General features: G+C 28.7%; 1 protein-coding gene across 4 annotated transcripts in view; it reads right to left on the bottom strand.

Moving 5' to 3' along the window:
* LOC111625521 (conserved oligomeric Golgi complex subunit 1-like) overlaps nt 1-18,296 on the bottom strand; it is a 93,234-nt gene that overhangs the window by 30,013 nt on the left and 44,925 nt on the right. For all 4 annotated transcript variants that reach the window (XM_023368683.1, XM_023368681.1, XM_023368684.1 and 1 more), the window contains exons 22-26: nt 17,663-17,727; nt 17,497-17,590; nt 14,527-14,604; nt 10,313-10,389; nt 8,626-8,926 (exon numbers count right to left, since the gene is read on the bottom strand). In XM_023368683.1, the coding sequence (XP_023224451.1) occupies nt 8,626-8,926; nt 10,313-10,389; nt 14,527-14,604; nt 17,497-17,590; nt 17,663-17,727 (615 nt within the window). The remainder of the gene's footprint in view (nt 1-8,625; nt 8,927-10,312; nt 10,390-14,526; nt 14,605-17,496; nt 17,591-17,662; nt 17,728-18,296) is intronic.

The following is an 18,296-nucleotide window of genomic DNA, read 5'->3' on the forward strand; positions in this document are numbered from 1 at the left end:
ATAGTGTGCACTTCCTCAGCAGCAGTTCTTCAAATCCAGCAATTATAATACTTGTGTTGAGTTAACCTTGCAGCAAATTGACTGCATTGAATTGCCATAATTTCCGGACCTCAAGTCTGGACTTTTTATGGGTTTTTCTGAAGAAAAAAGTTTATGGAACAATAAGCATACTATGGATAAACTAAGGACAAACTTTACTATTACAATATAGGCAATTATGTCTGAAATGTTGAAAAACTTGTGGATAAGTGTTTAGAATATAATGGCTATCATTTTCAGCATTTTCTGTAGGTAGATCAGCCTATTGTGTAAATAGATGAACAAAATTCATAATGTGAAATAACAGAGTACTATTTACAAGCTGCGATTACTAAGATGAATATTCTTTTCCTTACAATGAAGTAAAACAAAAAGTTAACATAGATAATTACGATGAGAAAAAATGCTAAATTCAAGGAACCAAAACCAAATTTTTTATCCAGATATATTTTCATTCTTTTAAAAGAATAGGATAGAAGCATGGCATTACTTTTCCACATTTTAAACATGGCATTACTTTTCCACATTTTAAACATGGCATTACTTTTCCACATTTTAAACATGGCATCACTTATGTGACCAGATACTGTGTTTAAAGTGGGAAATATGATTATTGATAACGTGCACTGATACTTCTGCTTATCTACATTAAGAGAACTTATATTATATTTAAAGTAGCCACTGACAATCTTAGTAAAGACTGAAAATGCAATATCAATTATGCAACTAAACACAATGATGTTAACAATAGTGTGCTTCCTCAGCAGTAGTTCCTCAAACATAGTGTCAAAATGATAGTAATGTAAACTGAATACACATTGTCTATCTTGTCACAAAAAAATCCAGTAACAGGTTGCTTAACTTTCTCAGAAACATTTAAAACTGCATGTAGAACTATCTGTTATGATATTCTATTAAAAACTTTTTAAGATTTTATTATTAAAGGATGCAAAAAGCTTAATTTTAAGGGTAGTGATAAATTTTATAAAAAATTATAAATGCTAACGACAAATAAAATCTTCATTAAGTACAATCCTATTCAAGATATGACACACAACTCTCCTATATCTCGCTACTTCTCAACCTTTAATCACCAAAATTNTGAACACACAAAAATACCTACTACTTATTAATAGACTACCTAACTACAAAAGATTAGTTTCGTCTAAGGGAAGTAAATTCACTCCTTAGATTATTTAGGATGCAAAAAGCTTAATTTTAAGGGTAGTGATAAATTTTATAAAAAATTATAAATGCTAACGACAAATAAAATCTTCATTAAGTACAATCCTATTCAAGATATGACACACAACTCTCCTATATCTTGCTGCTTCTCAACCTTTAATCACCAAAATTTAATAGCATCAATCTCCCTAATACATAAACCTCCCTACAAAATTTCACAAATTTTCAACAAAAATCTTGGGAGTTACTAAGCTTCAAAGTGGGTGAACAAATTCATAGCCCCGAACACACTAACATCTATACATACAGAAAAACTCCAAACTACTTTTGCATTTCTTAACATTTCAAAGTCCAAGTCCAAAAAACATAATTGTGGAGGGTCATTTTTTGATAGATTGCTATAATTTCTCTATGTTACATGTAACAGAGCCAGGAAAGTAAAAATATAATCTTTTGACCACTATTATTTTTAATCATAATCACATAAAACTATTATATGTGTACTATATAATGTAAATATATATTTTAAAAGTATAAGTTATAATAGTTCTATATAATGTAAATATATAGTACACATAAAACTATTATATGTGTACTATATAATGTAAATATATATTTTAAAAGTATAAGTTATAATAGTTATCCATAAAAGTACATTCAGGCCTTAAAAATTCCATACCATGATTAGATCTATTTATAAGCCAATATTATCAGATCCACTTAATAATATAAAATAAAATCTGAAATTCATTTGTGTTTATTAACGCCCAATACTCTGTACCAAATTGCAACTCCTGACATGTACTCTTTCATACCTCTAAGCTGGTAAGCCAGGACGGCACCACGATTTTATAAACAAGACATAATCTTGTCAAAAAGTATTTTCAGTATGGAATTTTAAACTTTTATTTTAATATCCCATTAATTTCAGTATCCAAATTTTTGTTTATCTAGATTGTTCCAGTTCGATTTGATCCAGATAAATGGGGTTTGACTGCAATTACATTGTTAAGGAATTAGAAGATAAAACAAAAAATTCATCACTATGNGACAAATTCCCTGACTTTTTGACAATTTTTGACAAATTCCCTGACTTTTTCCTAACATTAATGAAAATCCCTGATTTTCCCTGACTTTCCAGGTGCGTAGGAACCCTGCATCTAGTTTCAAAAATGTTCTGATGCTGAAATGAGATATCTCAGGTCAACCAGTCAAGGTCAGCACATTGCAACCAGAGATATGTCGGAAATAACACAGGACAGGCAAATGGGTTTTTTCAAAGATTCATTTGTCAAAATTCAATTTCCCAACGTTTGCATTTACAACTTCCCAATGAGCAACACATGCACAAATCTCACACTAGTGCCTGTTCGTAGAAAGAGTGTCACCATTTTGTATTTTACTTTGACTAAGTTCTTGGTCCCTTGAGTACCTACAAGTCTGGATTTTTTATGCGCGCATGATTTGGGCACTTAATACTCTGTGCCAAATTGCAACTTTTGACATGTACTCCTTCACACCTTTAAGCTGGTAACACAGCAAGCAGTACGATTTTATAAACAAGACATGGTCTTGTTGACAATTATTTTTTTAAAAGTAATATTGTTATTTTACAACAACTTTTGTTAGACATTTAATAAAACAAATTTCAATATTTTAAATTTTTAAACAAACTGTTCAAACTTTTCTAGAAAAACTAAAATTTATTGTTGTGTATTAAATATTTTTTATTAATAAAAATTTAAGATTTGTTTTAGTTTTTCACATTATTTAGTTTTGTTTTATTTATTGTTTNGTATCCAAATTTTTGTTTATCTAGATTGTTCCAGTTCGATTTGATCCAGATAAATGGGGTTTGACTGCAATTACATTGTTAAGGAATTAGAAGATAAAACAAAAAATTCATCACTATGAATTCTAAATACTCCAGTAAAGCAAATATTTCTAAGGTATTTCGAATTTGTAAAGTTTTATACATTTCTTTGTTTATTTCCTCCATTTTTACATAATCTTCAACAAATCTTAATTAGTAAACAATAAAAACAAATCAATGTAACCTTCTCCTGAAATATATTTGTCCAATTTGTGAAATTGGTTTGTGCATCAAAGTCAAGACTATTGAATCTTGGTATTTAGTGTTTCGTTTTTATTTTTATTTGAGTCAGAATTAAAGTTTTCTATCATTATACATAAGCAAATAGCTAATTGAATAATAGAAATACAACAATAATCATTCTATAACTTATTTTAATAATCTAATTCGATGGGTAATGTTTTTTAATCTAAAATTTTTTAATATTTTAACTTGCTTTCTGACTTGTATATCATTATAAAATTACCAGTATAGAGCCTTTCTATGCACTGAGAGTTTTATAACAATTCAAATTTGGAGGTTATGTAAAAATTATCTTTTCATGTAACTTCCAAATATGAAAGCAGCAAATGTAGAAATAAAATCATAAATTTCACTTTACACTTAGGTGACCAAACATAGTGATGTTGACAATAGTGTGCACTTCCTCAGCAGCAGTTCTTCAAATCCAGCAATTATAATACTTGTGTTGAGTTAACCTTGCAGCAAATTGACTGCATTGAATTGCCATAATTTCCGGACCTCAAGTCTGGACTTTTTATGGGTTTTTCTGAAGAAAAAAGTTTATGGAACAATAAGCATACTATGGATAAACTAAGGACAAACTTTACTATTACAATATAGGCAATTATGTCTGAAATGTTGAAAAACTTGTGGATAAGTGTTTAGAATATAATGGCTATCATTTTCAGCATTTTCTGTAGGTAGATCAGCCTATTGTGTAAATAGATGAACAAAATTCATAATGTGAAATAACAGAGTACTATTTACAAGCTGCGATTACTAAGATGAATATTCTTTTCCTTACAATGAAGTAAAACAAAAAGTTAACATAGATAATTACGATGAGAAAAAATGCTAAATTCAAGGAACCAAAACCAAATTTTTTATCCAGATATATTTTCATTCTTTTAAAAGAATAGGATAGAAGCATGGCATTACTTTTCCACATTTTAAACATGGCATTACTTTTCCACATTTTAAACATGGCATTACTTTTCCACATTTTAAACATGGCATCACTTATGTGACCAGATACTGTGTTTAAAGTGGGAAATATGATTATTGATAACGTGCACTGATACTTCTGCTTATCTACATTAAGAGAACTTATATTATATTTAAAGTAGCCACTGACAATCTTAGTAAAGACTGAAAATGCAATATCAATTATGCAACTAAACACAATGATGTTAACAATAGTGTGCTTCCTCAGCAGTAGTTCCTCAAACATAGTGTCAAAATGATAGTAATGTAAACTGAATACACATTGTCTATCTTGTCACAAAAAAATCCAGTAACAGGTTGCTTAACTTTCTCAGAAACATTTAAAACTGCATGTAGAACTATCTGTTATGATATTCTATTAAAAACTTTTTAAGATTTTATTATTAAAGGATGCAAAAAGCTTAATTTTAAGGGTAGTGATAAATTTTATAAAAAATTATAAATGCTAACGACAAATAAAATCTTCATTAAGTACAATCCTATTCAAGATATGACACACAACTCTCCTATATCTTGCTGCTTCTCAACCTTTAATCACCAAAATTTAATAGCATCAATCTCCCTAATACATAAACCTCCCTACAAAATTTCACAAATTTTCAACAAAAATCTTGGGAGTTACTAAGCTTCAAAGTGGGTGAACAAATTCATAGCCCCGAACACACTAACATCTATACATACAGAAAAACTCCAAACTACTTTTGCATTTCTTAACATTTCAAAGTCCAAGTCCAAAAAACATAATTGTGGAGGGTCATTTTTTGATAGATTGCTATAATTTCTCTATGTTACATGTAACAGAGCCAGGAAAGTAAAAATATAATCTTTTGACCACTATTATTTTTAATCATAATCACATAAAACTATTATATGTGTACTATATAATGTAAATATATATTTTAAAAGTATAAGTTATAATAGTTATCCATAAAAGTACATTCAGGCCTTAAAAATTCCATACCATGATTAGATCTATTTATAAGCCAATATTATCAGATCCACTTAATAATATAAAATAAAATCTGAAATTCATTTGTGTTTATTAACGGAGAACAGAATCTGTAATACTAGTCAAAGTAAAGTCATAGCAAAAATTCACACATGCATTGCTCCACATCACTAAAAGCAACTAAAAAGTTCCTTGAAAAACTTCCTTATGTAGTAAATGCACGATCATTTGTAATGATCAATAATATCACAAAATATTAAAGCAATTGGTGAGACCAATACTGGCTTTATTTTGAAGTTAGGCAATCCCATTTAATAAAACAGTAAAAGAAACTTTTGTAATTAAATTCAAACTGTTGCTTTCCAGAAATGTAAAGATACTACGTTGAAAAAAGTGACAATTTGTGACTTTAGTTGACCTGCTACGAGTTCTGCTATCATCATCATGGCATAGCAAGCTAGCAGAAGCTATAAATTTTGAACTTGTTCTTAATAATTGCAGAACAAAACTGTGTTTGTATATAAACTTTTTTACTTTTACTGTTATTTATGGAAAATTGTATAACAAGGTCTTAGGATACAGTATTACTAAAGTATTGCTTCTATAAATATAAAAATAATTGTGTTCAACTAGCTTTTTTGTGGCAAATAATTTCTTTATTAAAGATCATTTATAATTTAAATGAGGAATTTAAAGAATTTTTTTATATGTTTGCTATAAAATTACACATTAAACTTTTCTTTTCTTCTGAAGTCTAAAAATATCAAATAAAATGATTATGGCTAAAAGAGAATATTTTTATTAATATTTTAAATTGCATTTATTTTTTAAATGATAATTGCCTTAAAAATATTTACACGTAAATAACAAAACTCCAAATTAATTTTATAACCATAAAAACGCTAGAAAATAAATGAAAACTGTTCAAAACATACATTTCAACATTTTAAAATATTTATAAAATGGTATAAATTCAAAACTTTACTTGTAATTAGCCAAAAAATTTAAAAAACTAGTTTTTGATTAGTCACATTTTGTCATTTTTTTTTCTATAATTTACTTTTACTCATTTTCATATTAAATATAATTAATCTAACTTGAAAAATTTTAAGTGTGACAATATTAAAGTTCAATTGATAACTAGTCCTATATAATTAAAGGATAATACATTTGATGTATTAAGTTCTGATTATTGAATGTTTCAACTTTTCTAAATGTTTTCTAAGCATTGGAAAATTACATATTTACATTGCTATATTTCAAACTAACAAAGAGTGCCTAGCATTGCCCAGGAAGTCAGGGAGATGATTGAGTCATCCTCACTATAAGGTAGCATATGTTTCCCACAGGGTGGAAGAGAGTTACTATGCAAAATTTGATGCAAATTAGTCAAAGGGTTTGACAATTTGTGGGGAATGAAATCAGGGGATGAAGCAAGGTCCAAATTTTAAAGTATATTTTTTGAAAGATTTTAGAGAGTAACTGATCAAAATTTCTCCAGATTGCTCAAAAGGTTTGGGAGTTTGGGAATAGGGGATGAAATCAGAGAGGAGTGAAGGATCAGAGTTTTATGGTAATTCATATTTCTTGTAGGGCACCAGAGAGACATTTGCATCTTGATTTAGAGCAGATGTTCATGACAACTGTAACTTTCTTTTAGGCATTTTATTGCCAATGAGGCTCACTCACATGTGTACACCCAAAAAGTAACTGAAAGAATTCAATTCATGTAGGTAGATATCTGATAACATAAGACTAATTCTTATTTTTAAATGATGGTATGGTAGGATTAATACTAAAACAATGAACACACAAAAATACCTACTACTTACTAATAGACTACCTAACTACAAAAGATTAGTTTCGTCTAAGGGAAGTAAATTCACTCCTTAGATTATTTATTTATTTATTTTATAATTTTTAAATGGAAATGTCATGTATATGATGTAAGATTTCCACTCCCAATTAACAGTATAACCCAGATACATAAAAATACAAGTGTAAAAAAAATGAATAAAACATTTTTAAAAAAATTGATAAGATAACAATAAGACATAAATATTAAACAATAAGAATTATAAAGTATTTGTTTATAAACACGTTTAAAATAACTAAAATCTTCATGTAGTAAATTTTCAAAATCTATCATTTTATAACAGATGCAATAAAAATATGATCTTCGATAAATGCTTAATCTATAAAAGGGAGTAAAAAACACATATGTTATGCAAGTTCCATTGAAGAATTCCTAAACTTAGCTAAGCCAACCATACATTTCCATTAAAATATTTATGGAAGTGCAATTGGTCAAAGTATTTGATGTGATATTTAAAGATCAGAAGACCCAATCTGGACCTGGCAACATTTGGATTATAAGTATGGTGTAGATGGCACAGTAAATTTGAAGTTAAATAAAATTTGTCAAGTTCTTTTGTGATTTTACTTAAAAGAGAGGGGGCAGTCATGGCCCAAATCAATAAACCGTAACCTATAACAGACTGAAGATCTGTGAAAAAAAATAGCATGCAGGTAGGTTTACAGAACTACCAGAAGATGCCATGACATATTGCTAATGCTTTTACTATTTTATCAATATGACTCTTGAATGTAAGTTTATTGTCAAAAATTATGCCAAGATTGTTTATAGAAATGACATATTTTAAAGGATTTCTATTAATATAAAATGGTGAAAGAGGGGTATTCTGAATGAGAGAAGTACATTATGACAGTTTTATGGGTGTTAATTTTCAGATTATATTGTTGAAAGAGTTCTGACAAATGATGCAAGTCTTGGTGGAATGTCTGGGTTATGATTTATTATTCTAATATCATCTGCTTATGCTATTATAGTAGATTTGAGTTGACCAAGAATGTTGTTTATCTAAACAGAGAAGAAAAGACAACTTATGTTATCAGATACTTACAACTTGTAATTATCTGATAACATAAAAGTATTATTATAAGAAACAACTGACCATGACAATATAAACAACTATGCAAACTGTAGGAATCAAAACCAAAACCAAAAATATAAGATAATAAATTTAATAAAGCCCACCAGGTGATGACCTTGAATGAAACTGACAAATGAAGATATGAGACAAATACCTTGGTAAAAACATCATTCTCATGCATTTTCCTTTCTTAATAAGAAAAAGTATACAGCCAATGTTTTTCTGGAAGGAATGAGCTTTCCAACAGAGAAAGAATTTTAAAAATTGGTTCAGTAGATTCCAAGATTACCTCTAGCAAACAAACATTCTTGCTTTATATATTAGTATACAGTAGATATAGATGTGTATTAAATTAATATGTAATAAAAGAATTTTAATTAAACTTTTTCAAATCATACCATTGATCGATGAACAACTTTTCGTAAATTTGTTTGAAGTAATGGAGTAAAAACATTCAAATCAAAAGGATCTATTTGATTTTCCAATTGTGTTATTATCTCATCAACGTCTTTATGGATAGGATGATTGGAATTTTCTTTCGGTCCCATCAATCCAACAAGAAACTTGATATCAAACATCATTTGTAATGCTCTTGTTTGAATAAGATTAGGATTATCTGATAATTTTTTTTCAGCAGCCTTCTTATAAATTGGTAAAACACAACAAAATAATTCCGAGACCAAACCTTGAGTTACAGATCTATAAAAATTAATATAAAGATATATTTAGCATTTTTAAAATTTTAAAAAACAATACAATTATAAATAAATTTGGTTAAATTTTATATATTTTCATAGAAAAAATACTTTTCTCATCAGTTTAAATAAGAAAAAATAATATTTTTGTAAGAGAATCATTGATCAGATTTTTTATGATATTTATATATATTTTTGGAAATAATTTGATTATTTTTATGATATTGTCTGTTTCTGACAGGATATTTCATTTTTCCTTTATAACTAAAATCAAATGGAAATAACTTTTCTATTAAAAAATTTGTCACATTTAGATGAAAGTTTTATTAATTTCCAATGTTTATAAATAATTGTTAATTTATAATTAATTTATTTATATTTTAAAAATATTTTCAATGATTGAAATTTAAAAACTTAAATAAAAAATTTTATCCTCAACTTATGATAAATCATTTCATATTTATCATCAGTCATGTTTAAAATTTTGTAAAAACTCAATTTTGAATTTCAATTTACATTTAATAAAAAAAAATTATTATTAATTCCCAACTGATTCTTTTTAATTCACCTTATTTATTCTTATTCCACTTATTATATACACAATGGTTTTCTTACTAGTTTTAAATAAAGGAAAGGAAACGGTTGTCAGTTACCCCAATGGTTACCGTTCAGTACCCTGTCTTCAGCACTCCTCTGCTGCCACTTGCTTCTTTTCACCCCCTAGATTTACTCACCACCCATGGATGCAGTAGTGCCCACTTTGGCAACCACTGTATTAAACTTAATCAGGATTAGATATCATTTATTTAGATGTTTTGATTCTGAATTTACTATAAACCGAAAACAAAACATTATGATGAAGTTGAATATGACAATTCACAAGAAACTACTGTATCAGTGTCATATATAAAATATAACTTTTTCCAAAGTACTTCAAAAGCATTGTGTTTTGTTTGTGACTCCAATAAAATATGTCTCTAGTAAATTTACAAAAAGAAAAAAAATTCAATATTTTGTGAAAAAAATGACATTATATTATACAACAACAAAATATTATTTCTTTAAATAATAATTTCATATTAAATATAGTCTGACAAATTATGTGTCTTTGATTTTGATATTTTGAAATATGAAATCAATTTATCTTAAGTTGAAAAACTTGCTGTAATGATGACGATTATTTTTTAGAAATTATTAATTAAAAAAATTTTTGTTGGGATTAAAATTTTAATGATTTCAATCTCTTTTTAATCAAATTAATTAATTGTACTGTATACAAAGACAATGAGGTGTGCCAAATTAGAATAGCATCAACTTACTACAGGGGCAGTATTCTAATTTTCATCATCTTAAATTTCAATAAACAAATAAATAATGTTTTAAACGCTACCTGTTTAAAGCATGTCCACCGGCTTTATTAATACTGCAACATAATTTGTATAGCACAGAGTGTAATTGTGGAGATATCTGAAAAACATTATTAAATATTAATTAAATAATCTATTTTAAAATTATCTATTATTTAAATATTTCTAGGAAGATTAAAATGTAAGATTCACACTCGAGAAAAGCACATTATGAAAATAAAAGACAAAAAAATTACAGTAATTTGACATAATTAAATTTTTAATTCTTCAAATTCACTAGGGCAGTGCATAAAAAAATTGAGTTTTACACTTTTTATCCTTGTATGTGTTTACAGATATGTTGTATATGGTATAATAATGCTTTTTTGTTGTCACTTTTGCATCACAAATTAAGGAATCATCAATTCTCATCATTATTTACTTCTTACTTATATTATGGAGTCTTTAAACATTTATAAAACACTAGTCGGCCCTGTCACGCATTGTTGTGGCTCAAAATGTATCTACAGTAATACCTCGAACTTACGCGATAGGTGGGACCGAGCGGTAACCACGTAAGTCGAATTTGCGTAAGTCTGGGTATAATTTCGCATATAAATACATACAAATAATTTTTAATTGGGGCCAGAGACTAAATAAAACAATAATTTAGAAAAAAATGTTTAATAAAATCTTAGATAATACATATGTATAACAAATTAGGCCTATATTATTTTACAATTTTTCACATTTACTTGATTATTACGCCATAATTTTAACATTGTTTCCATCTCAGCGATAATACTGTGACGTTTACGAATGATGCTTGAATTTAAAGATTGAGCATTTTTCACAGCTTCGAGAATTTTTTCTTTGCCTTTTATAATTGTTCTGACCGACAATTCCGGTAGATCAAACTTCTTTGCCAATTCACAAATTTTCATTTTTGTATCGAAGTCTTTAATAATGGGTACGTTCGTAAAGTCAAACGAGTTAAACGCGTTAGTAACGAATCGTTCGAAAAGTCTAACGAAATAGGAATAACGATGACGTCATTCTCGTTTAACTCGTTCGACTTTACGAACATACCCAATGTTAACTTTACATTCCAAAGATAAAGTTTTTCTTTTCTTGTTTGATGCAGAAGAATTAGTTCTACTTCGTTTGGATGACATAGTAGAGTCTCTCGAGTCTCCGTAGATATAACAAACACAGAAATAAATAACACAAAATAAATTGTAGCTATGTGTGGATTCCGCGCAACACATCCGAACATGTAAGCTGAACAATAGTGTGGGGGGAGTGAGTAATCAAGGGTTGCGTGGCTCTCAAACAAAAGACGAATCGACGAGATTTGAAAATCGCGTAACTCCGGGTTCGCGTAAGTCGGGGTATTACTGTATTATAAATGTATAACACTTTCCCGGGGGGGGGAGATTTTTCAAAAAATCCCTTATTAGCGTACATTCTCTTGACGTACCCTATTAAAATGCAATCAAAAACATAAAAAACCACATCTGAAATATTTGTAGTATAAATAGAAGCACAGTTCTTTACTGTAAGCCTTAATCCTGTCCATCTCCCCCCAGTGTGGGAAATTTTGACATGTATATTATATAAAAACATGTGCGCATTCAGTGGCGTAGCATGGGTGTCAGCCGCCCGGGGCGGAGGAAAATTTCGCCCCCTTATTTAGGTATTTCAATTTAAAAGACTAAAATTCAGTTTTGTCACAGAACAAGCAATGAAAAATTCTGTGCTAGTGCAGCGACCTGTTTAAAATAGCTCTATTGGATATTGGTGATGTATATGAATGCGAACGAATCGTACAAGGAAAAAAAAAAAAGGTCAACAGGTTGCGTAGGATATACTCGGATGAAATTACTAGTTCACCTGGACGGTGAACATGTAATTTCATCTCGGACTGTCCGGGCGGTAGCACTATTGTAGGCTTGATATTATTATTATTTATTGTGAAATTTTACTGTGAAACTACGCTACACCACTGTGTGCATTCAAATGCAGCGTTGTGTCAAAATTTCAAAGGAATCAGTAGGAACAAATGAACATTACATTTTTATTCATATAGATAGACAGAAGATGATCTGCTTTAGTTCATCCTCACAGAAAATCATAATGCCTCACAGAAATGCAAACTTAGGGCATCGTACTTGTGGTGCCATCTGTTGCACATAAAAGCCTTAGCCCTAGATGATATGTTTTAATTTATATGAAAGTTTACGGAATAATATACAGCCTATATCTACCCTGAAGTTCCATTCTAAATATTGGTGAAAGAATTTTTGAAATTGGATGAGTAGTTTCGGAGATTACCTGCTACATCCAAACTTACATACTTACGAACATTACCTCTTTATAATATTAGTATAGATATAGATTAAAAAATCATTACAACTTGTTTAACACATAAGCAAACAATGTTTCCATTATTAACAGATTCTAAAATTATAGAGAAACTAATTTTCTGATCCAGCAAAGATTATTTAACAAAAATTTTCATCTTCTCACAACCATTTTCAGATTAATTCTGAGAAAATCATAAATAAAATCTTAATTATGAGTTTTAAAAAGCTAAAATTATTCGTTAAATAAATAATCTTGTTAGATTAGATTATTTTTCTTATTATTATACTGCCACTTATCATGTGGATGAGTTACCAATTATTACCTGGACCTCCATCCGATCTTTGCTTCCAGAACTATTAGTTCAGATTAATTATTACAGATCTTTATATTTGTATATGAACATCTTGCCAAGGTAAAGCAATAGCTAGCTGAGTGCCACAGTAGTAATTCATAAGCTATGGGTATGGAAATGAGGAGGTTGGTTGGAGGTCCGGGTAGTGTAACTGGCAATGCATCTGGACGGTAAGAGGCAGTTGCAGGTTCGAGTCCCACTTTGGGCAGATTCTTTTCTTCTAGAACATTCTAAATTAGTTAATAAATATTAATTTAATTTTAATTATTAAATTTAATAAGAGATAGTGTTTAATGCCTATCTCTAGGCCAAATTACTTAACATTTCTTCATACTCTAACTGGATTTATTACATAAAATCTCACTAATCTCACAAATTGTTTGAAATGAAGCAATTTTCTATATTAAAGTTTACTATAAGCTAGAAATCTGTCCAATGTAGAAACAGAAAAGGTTTCTAGCTACAAAGACAAATTAACCTGAATAAAACAGGAAATTAAAATTTCACTTGTAAACAAATAAATAAAATCTTCAGGCAGGACAAATGAGTACTTGTATGCAACCCAGATAGAGCTGGTCCCTTTTTTTAAAAAATGGAATATGTAAAATGTTTCTTTATTAATATATGCATTATTAATTAAAAAATGCATTCATAAATATATTTTTTTAAAAGTAAAAATAACATTAATTTATAGGGGGCCTCCAAATTATCTCTAGCTTGTCTTTTCTCAATGGTCATGCCTCAATGTATAACAGTCATTGCAAAGAATGCCAAACTATATTCTGAGAATGATTTTAGAACATTGTCAGAGAAACAAAGATCACATGACAAGAGGGCATGCAGATAAAAATCTTTGTTAATATTAAATATTAGTTTTTGTTAGAATTAACCAGGGAGAAAAACAATAACTTTTAAGAAGCAAATGAGTTCTCAAGAACAAGCAATAAATCACATTTGTCACTAACAATGAAAATAAGATAGTCTTGCTGCCAGTTTGTATTGAACAGAGTAGTTAGTAACTAACCAGCACAGAATATTAAAAAACAAGTTGATCAACATGCCAATAATTAAAATCTAAGGTAAACAATTAATTAGAAATTTAGAGTATTAAATTCGTCAAGAAGTCAGATCATAAAATAATTTGGTCTCTGTATTACTGTAATGTGATTAGAATTTTTGACATTGACAGTGGAGCAAGTCACCAGTTTTGCATCTGAGGTATTTAAATACCTAGCACATGAAAAAATTTTGCAATCAAACAGTTCTCAATTCTTTTGTTTGAATATTGCCATCTTTAGTTAGGATCACATTGAATTAATTTGGACTAGTCCTAGTTATAAATTTTTTTTACACTTGTAAAAAGAATTTTATTATAAAAAATGAACTTAACTGTGTGACATTTATCTGGTATTATTTAAAGAAAAAGAATACTAAAACTTGTTCAAAATAAAAAAAAATAATAATACTGTGTTATTTTGTTTCATGCAGGTTTTACTATATATCAAAAATATTTTTCTTCAATTAATTTTTAAAACTTACTTGTACTGGAATAGAAATGGTTGATTTTACAACATTTCCATCTTCAGATTCTTCTTTAATTTCTATTTTATCCCATTGCTATTTTATTAAAATAATAATAATATAGATTTAATTTAAAAGTAAATTTTTCTGTATTAAAATAATAATTAAATATTTTTATAAAATATCAGTAATACTAATTAAGTAAAAACTGGTTAATTTGTCACTCCACTACAAAAGGTCCCATCTACTCTGAATAAAATTTTACATGAAAGTGATTCAGAGTTTAAGTAGTTAATTATATTACAATGGAACCTCTATATTCATCACATTTTGATGACTTTCCCCTCATATTCGTCAGTATTTTCTGTATTTGTCATCATTTCCAACACCAGCAATGGTGCTACAATTGCATGCTCATGCCAATCAGCTAGCTGTGTTCAAGGTCCTAGATCTTGAGCCGTGTTAGCTTAGTGTTGCCAATTTAGCTAATTTTTTGCATTTATGAACAATCTAGCTATGCAAATTACCTAAATTATAATGGTCTAGCTATTTTTATAATGCTATCTAGTTACAAAAACTCAAACAATATTAATGGAAAAACAATATGATTTGGATATTTTTATTAAAATATATAGCTATAAATTTGAATTTTGAGTTGGCAACACTGTCAGATAGCTGTAGTTAATCAGTCTGCTTTGTGTGGTCATGGTGTGTGTTCTTGGTTTCTCACGTTGATTATTTCAAAAACGCAAGTTCCAATGGCTCCAACAAAGTGCACTGCAGGAAAAAAAAAAAAAACGGAAAGCTGTTAGAACAACAATAGAGATAAAAAAATTACTTTGTCCATTTTCAAACTTAGAAATAGAGAGGTTGCATAGAAATAGAAACTTAGAAATAGAGAGGCCAAAGTTTTCATCTCTAAAGCGTGAATGTCAAATGTCGAGTGCCACCATCTTGTAAGCCTATTAGTTTGACAATGGTGTTCGGAATGTCATTGGAATAATGCTCGACATTCCAAATGCCATTATCAAACTTCTAGGCTTACAAGATGGCGTCACTCAACATTTGATGTTCACGTTTTAGAGATGAAAATTTTGGCTGCGACCTCTCTAGTGTTTCCAACTTAGCCAAAAAATTTAATATGCCGAGATCATAATTGGAATTATCTAACATTTTAATTGATAGTATGTCTTCTTCTAAACAATAATAAGCTTACTCTTCTTCCCCTTCTACCACAATACTGTATTTATTTAGTATGATAAAGTTTTACAAACAACAAATTTTTATTCTTGTATCTTTTTTTTTATGGTGGAAATAATTGAATATCAGTTATTTATTACGAGAAAAATTGTTTCTATATTCGTCATTTTCCATATTCATTAGATCCTTAGGAACAGATTAATGATGATTATAGAGGTTCTACTGTACTGTAATTTCTGTATAAGATATTGAACCCAAACAGACAACATGGACTCAAAAGAAAAAGGTTGTATAAACAAAAAAGCATGGTAATGCATTCTGTGTATCTGTTCATCTTATTTTAAAATGGCAGTATATTATTGGTGTCCAACAAGGATATTATATATAAGGTAATGTGCTCTGTAGATCATCCTTCCCTTAACTCAAAATAGTGTTTTGGACATAACTTTCAGTATGCCAAACAACTGCTCTTGTATGTTCTCAATGCAATTTTTCTTGAAATTCTGAAGCTTCTATTAGTTTTGTGTATCGCCATCAATAAAATCATTTTGAAGTGGAAAAGTTTTTGTACTTAATGGTATTTATTTCAATAACAAATAAAAATGCTTGAGAAATAAAATCTTATGTATTTGCAGAACTGTGGAAGAATTTCTTCTGTTACAATATAATAATATAGATATGTTAATTATACTGGAAGAGATCGAACTAGAGGTCTGGGTAGAATAATGGCAGTTGCGGGTTCGTGTCCTGCTCCAAGCCAATTCTTTTCTTCCAGTTTAATCTAAAATTATTAAATTTGATACAAGATGGCACCTAACACCACCCTCTAGGGTCAAATTTATCAGTTATTTATAATTATTTAGCGTGATGTCATACAAAAGTTGATACATTATAATAAGGCAACACCGCCTTATTATAATGTATCAAGTTTTCGTTAAGATGTTTATATTTGCAAAACACTTTCATTTTAGAATATAAGATGCCATCAAATCTAAGGTACACCTTAATTTCTGTGTGTTTGCCCAAGATTTTTTTAATAGACAACTCAGGACAAATTTATTTCAGCAGAATCAGTATTTATTCAATTAAAATTTGCATGTTAGACTCTTTTGAATCAACAGTAATGCTGTTTTAGTCATGTTCCTGAGTATTAGTTTTATTTTTAGTAAATTAAAACTATGCTAATCAACACTGAGTTTGATTTTTACATCTTCCTACATGCAATCATACTCAGTGTCATTTAAAGCATCAGAAATGCAACATTTGAAAAAGTGCTGCACAACTTTTTCTGGTATTTTCATCCCCATACTTACATCATCACCATAAGAGACTTAACAAGATTGAGCTAAGTTTACCTCGTAAATATTTTATATTACTAATATTGGCATAATAAAATCGTTAAAATGACATAATGCAATTAATGGCAAGAGAAATAAGACACACAGAACTAAACATAGCTAATCATGACATTATATCAAATGTAAGATGCACAGTACCTATTTTCAGAGATACTAAAACCTGACCCAAGTGCATCTTACATTTGAGTAAATATAGTAGGTTGAGACAGAATTTTTGTCCCTTTAAAACTGGGAAAAAGCATTGACTAATATTCAGGCCAATGTGGTAATAAAATAATTGGAATAATATGTGATCAACTAAAATTTTATTATTTTCATTTATGTCTAATAATGTTTAAATTGAACATAAATCTAGTTAATGGTTAAAATTCTTATAATAGATATAAAAGTTTTATATTAATAATAATAATAATAATTTTCTTATACAAACCACAACAAATTTAAGAATTGAAGATGGAGAACAATCATTTAATATTTCTCTAAGTTTATTTACTTCTTTTCTTACAACATATTTACACCAAGTTCTAAAAAATAATATTTTAAATTAGCATATATTTAATAATTTGAAAAAAAATAATAAAAGACAAAAAGCTCACTTGTAAGTTATATCACTATGATCTGATATAAGAGCTTTTACACGTTCCCAGCATAATTTTTCTTCCTAAAATATGCATATATTAAAAAATGTTTACTTTTTCTGTTTTTATTTTCCCAAACTCTAAATAAATATACAGGTAGCCCTCAGTTTACACCGCAGTTCTGCTCCCACAAAAGCCGGCGCAAATCAAATAGGCGTAAAATGAACCCATATTTACAGTAAGGTCTAGGGTTAGGTTCTACATAAGTGAAAAATAAGCAAATAATTTTGTTTATTAATTCAGTTTGGGCAGAAAAATTGAAGTTGGTTTCGTCTCGCTAAGGAGAGTTAGATATCATCTTGCCAACAAGAAGTAGATTTTGTCTCACTAACGGTAATTTGTGATTGCCAGAAGTACTACTGTGTCATAAGGTGTTTTCCTGAATGAACTGATACAGGATACAAACTATTCGCATTCATTAGCACTCTGGATTCAGACGACATTTATTGGACTATTAAGTTTAATAACTTGACTCGTGGGAACCTAAACGTTTAGTATTTTAATATTAATTTAATGCAAATGTATACATGCCCAATCATATTAAACAGAAAAAATAAATATATTCAATAAAAATCTTTGTTTTAACGAATGT

This window comes from Centruroides sculpturatus, unplaced genomic scaffold (assembly GCF_000671375.1).
Source record: "Centruroides sculpturatus isolate CEXI.00-Female unplaced genomic scaffold, Cexi_2.0 scaffold105, whole genome shotgun sequence".
Lineage (NCBI taxonomy): Eukaryota > Metazoa > Arthropoda > Arachnida > Scorpiones > Buthidae > Centruroides > Centruroides sculpturatus.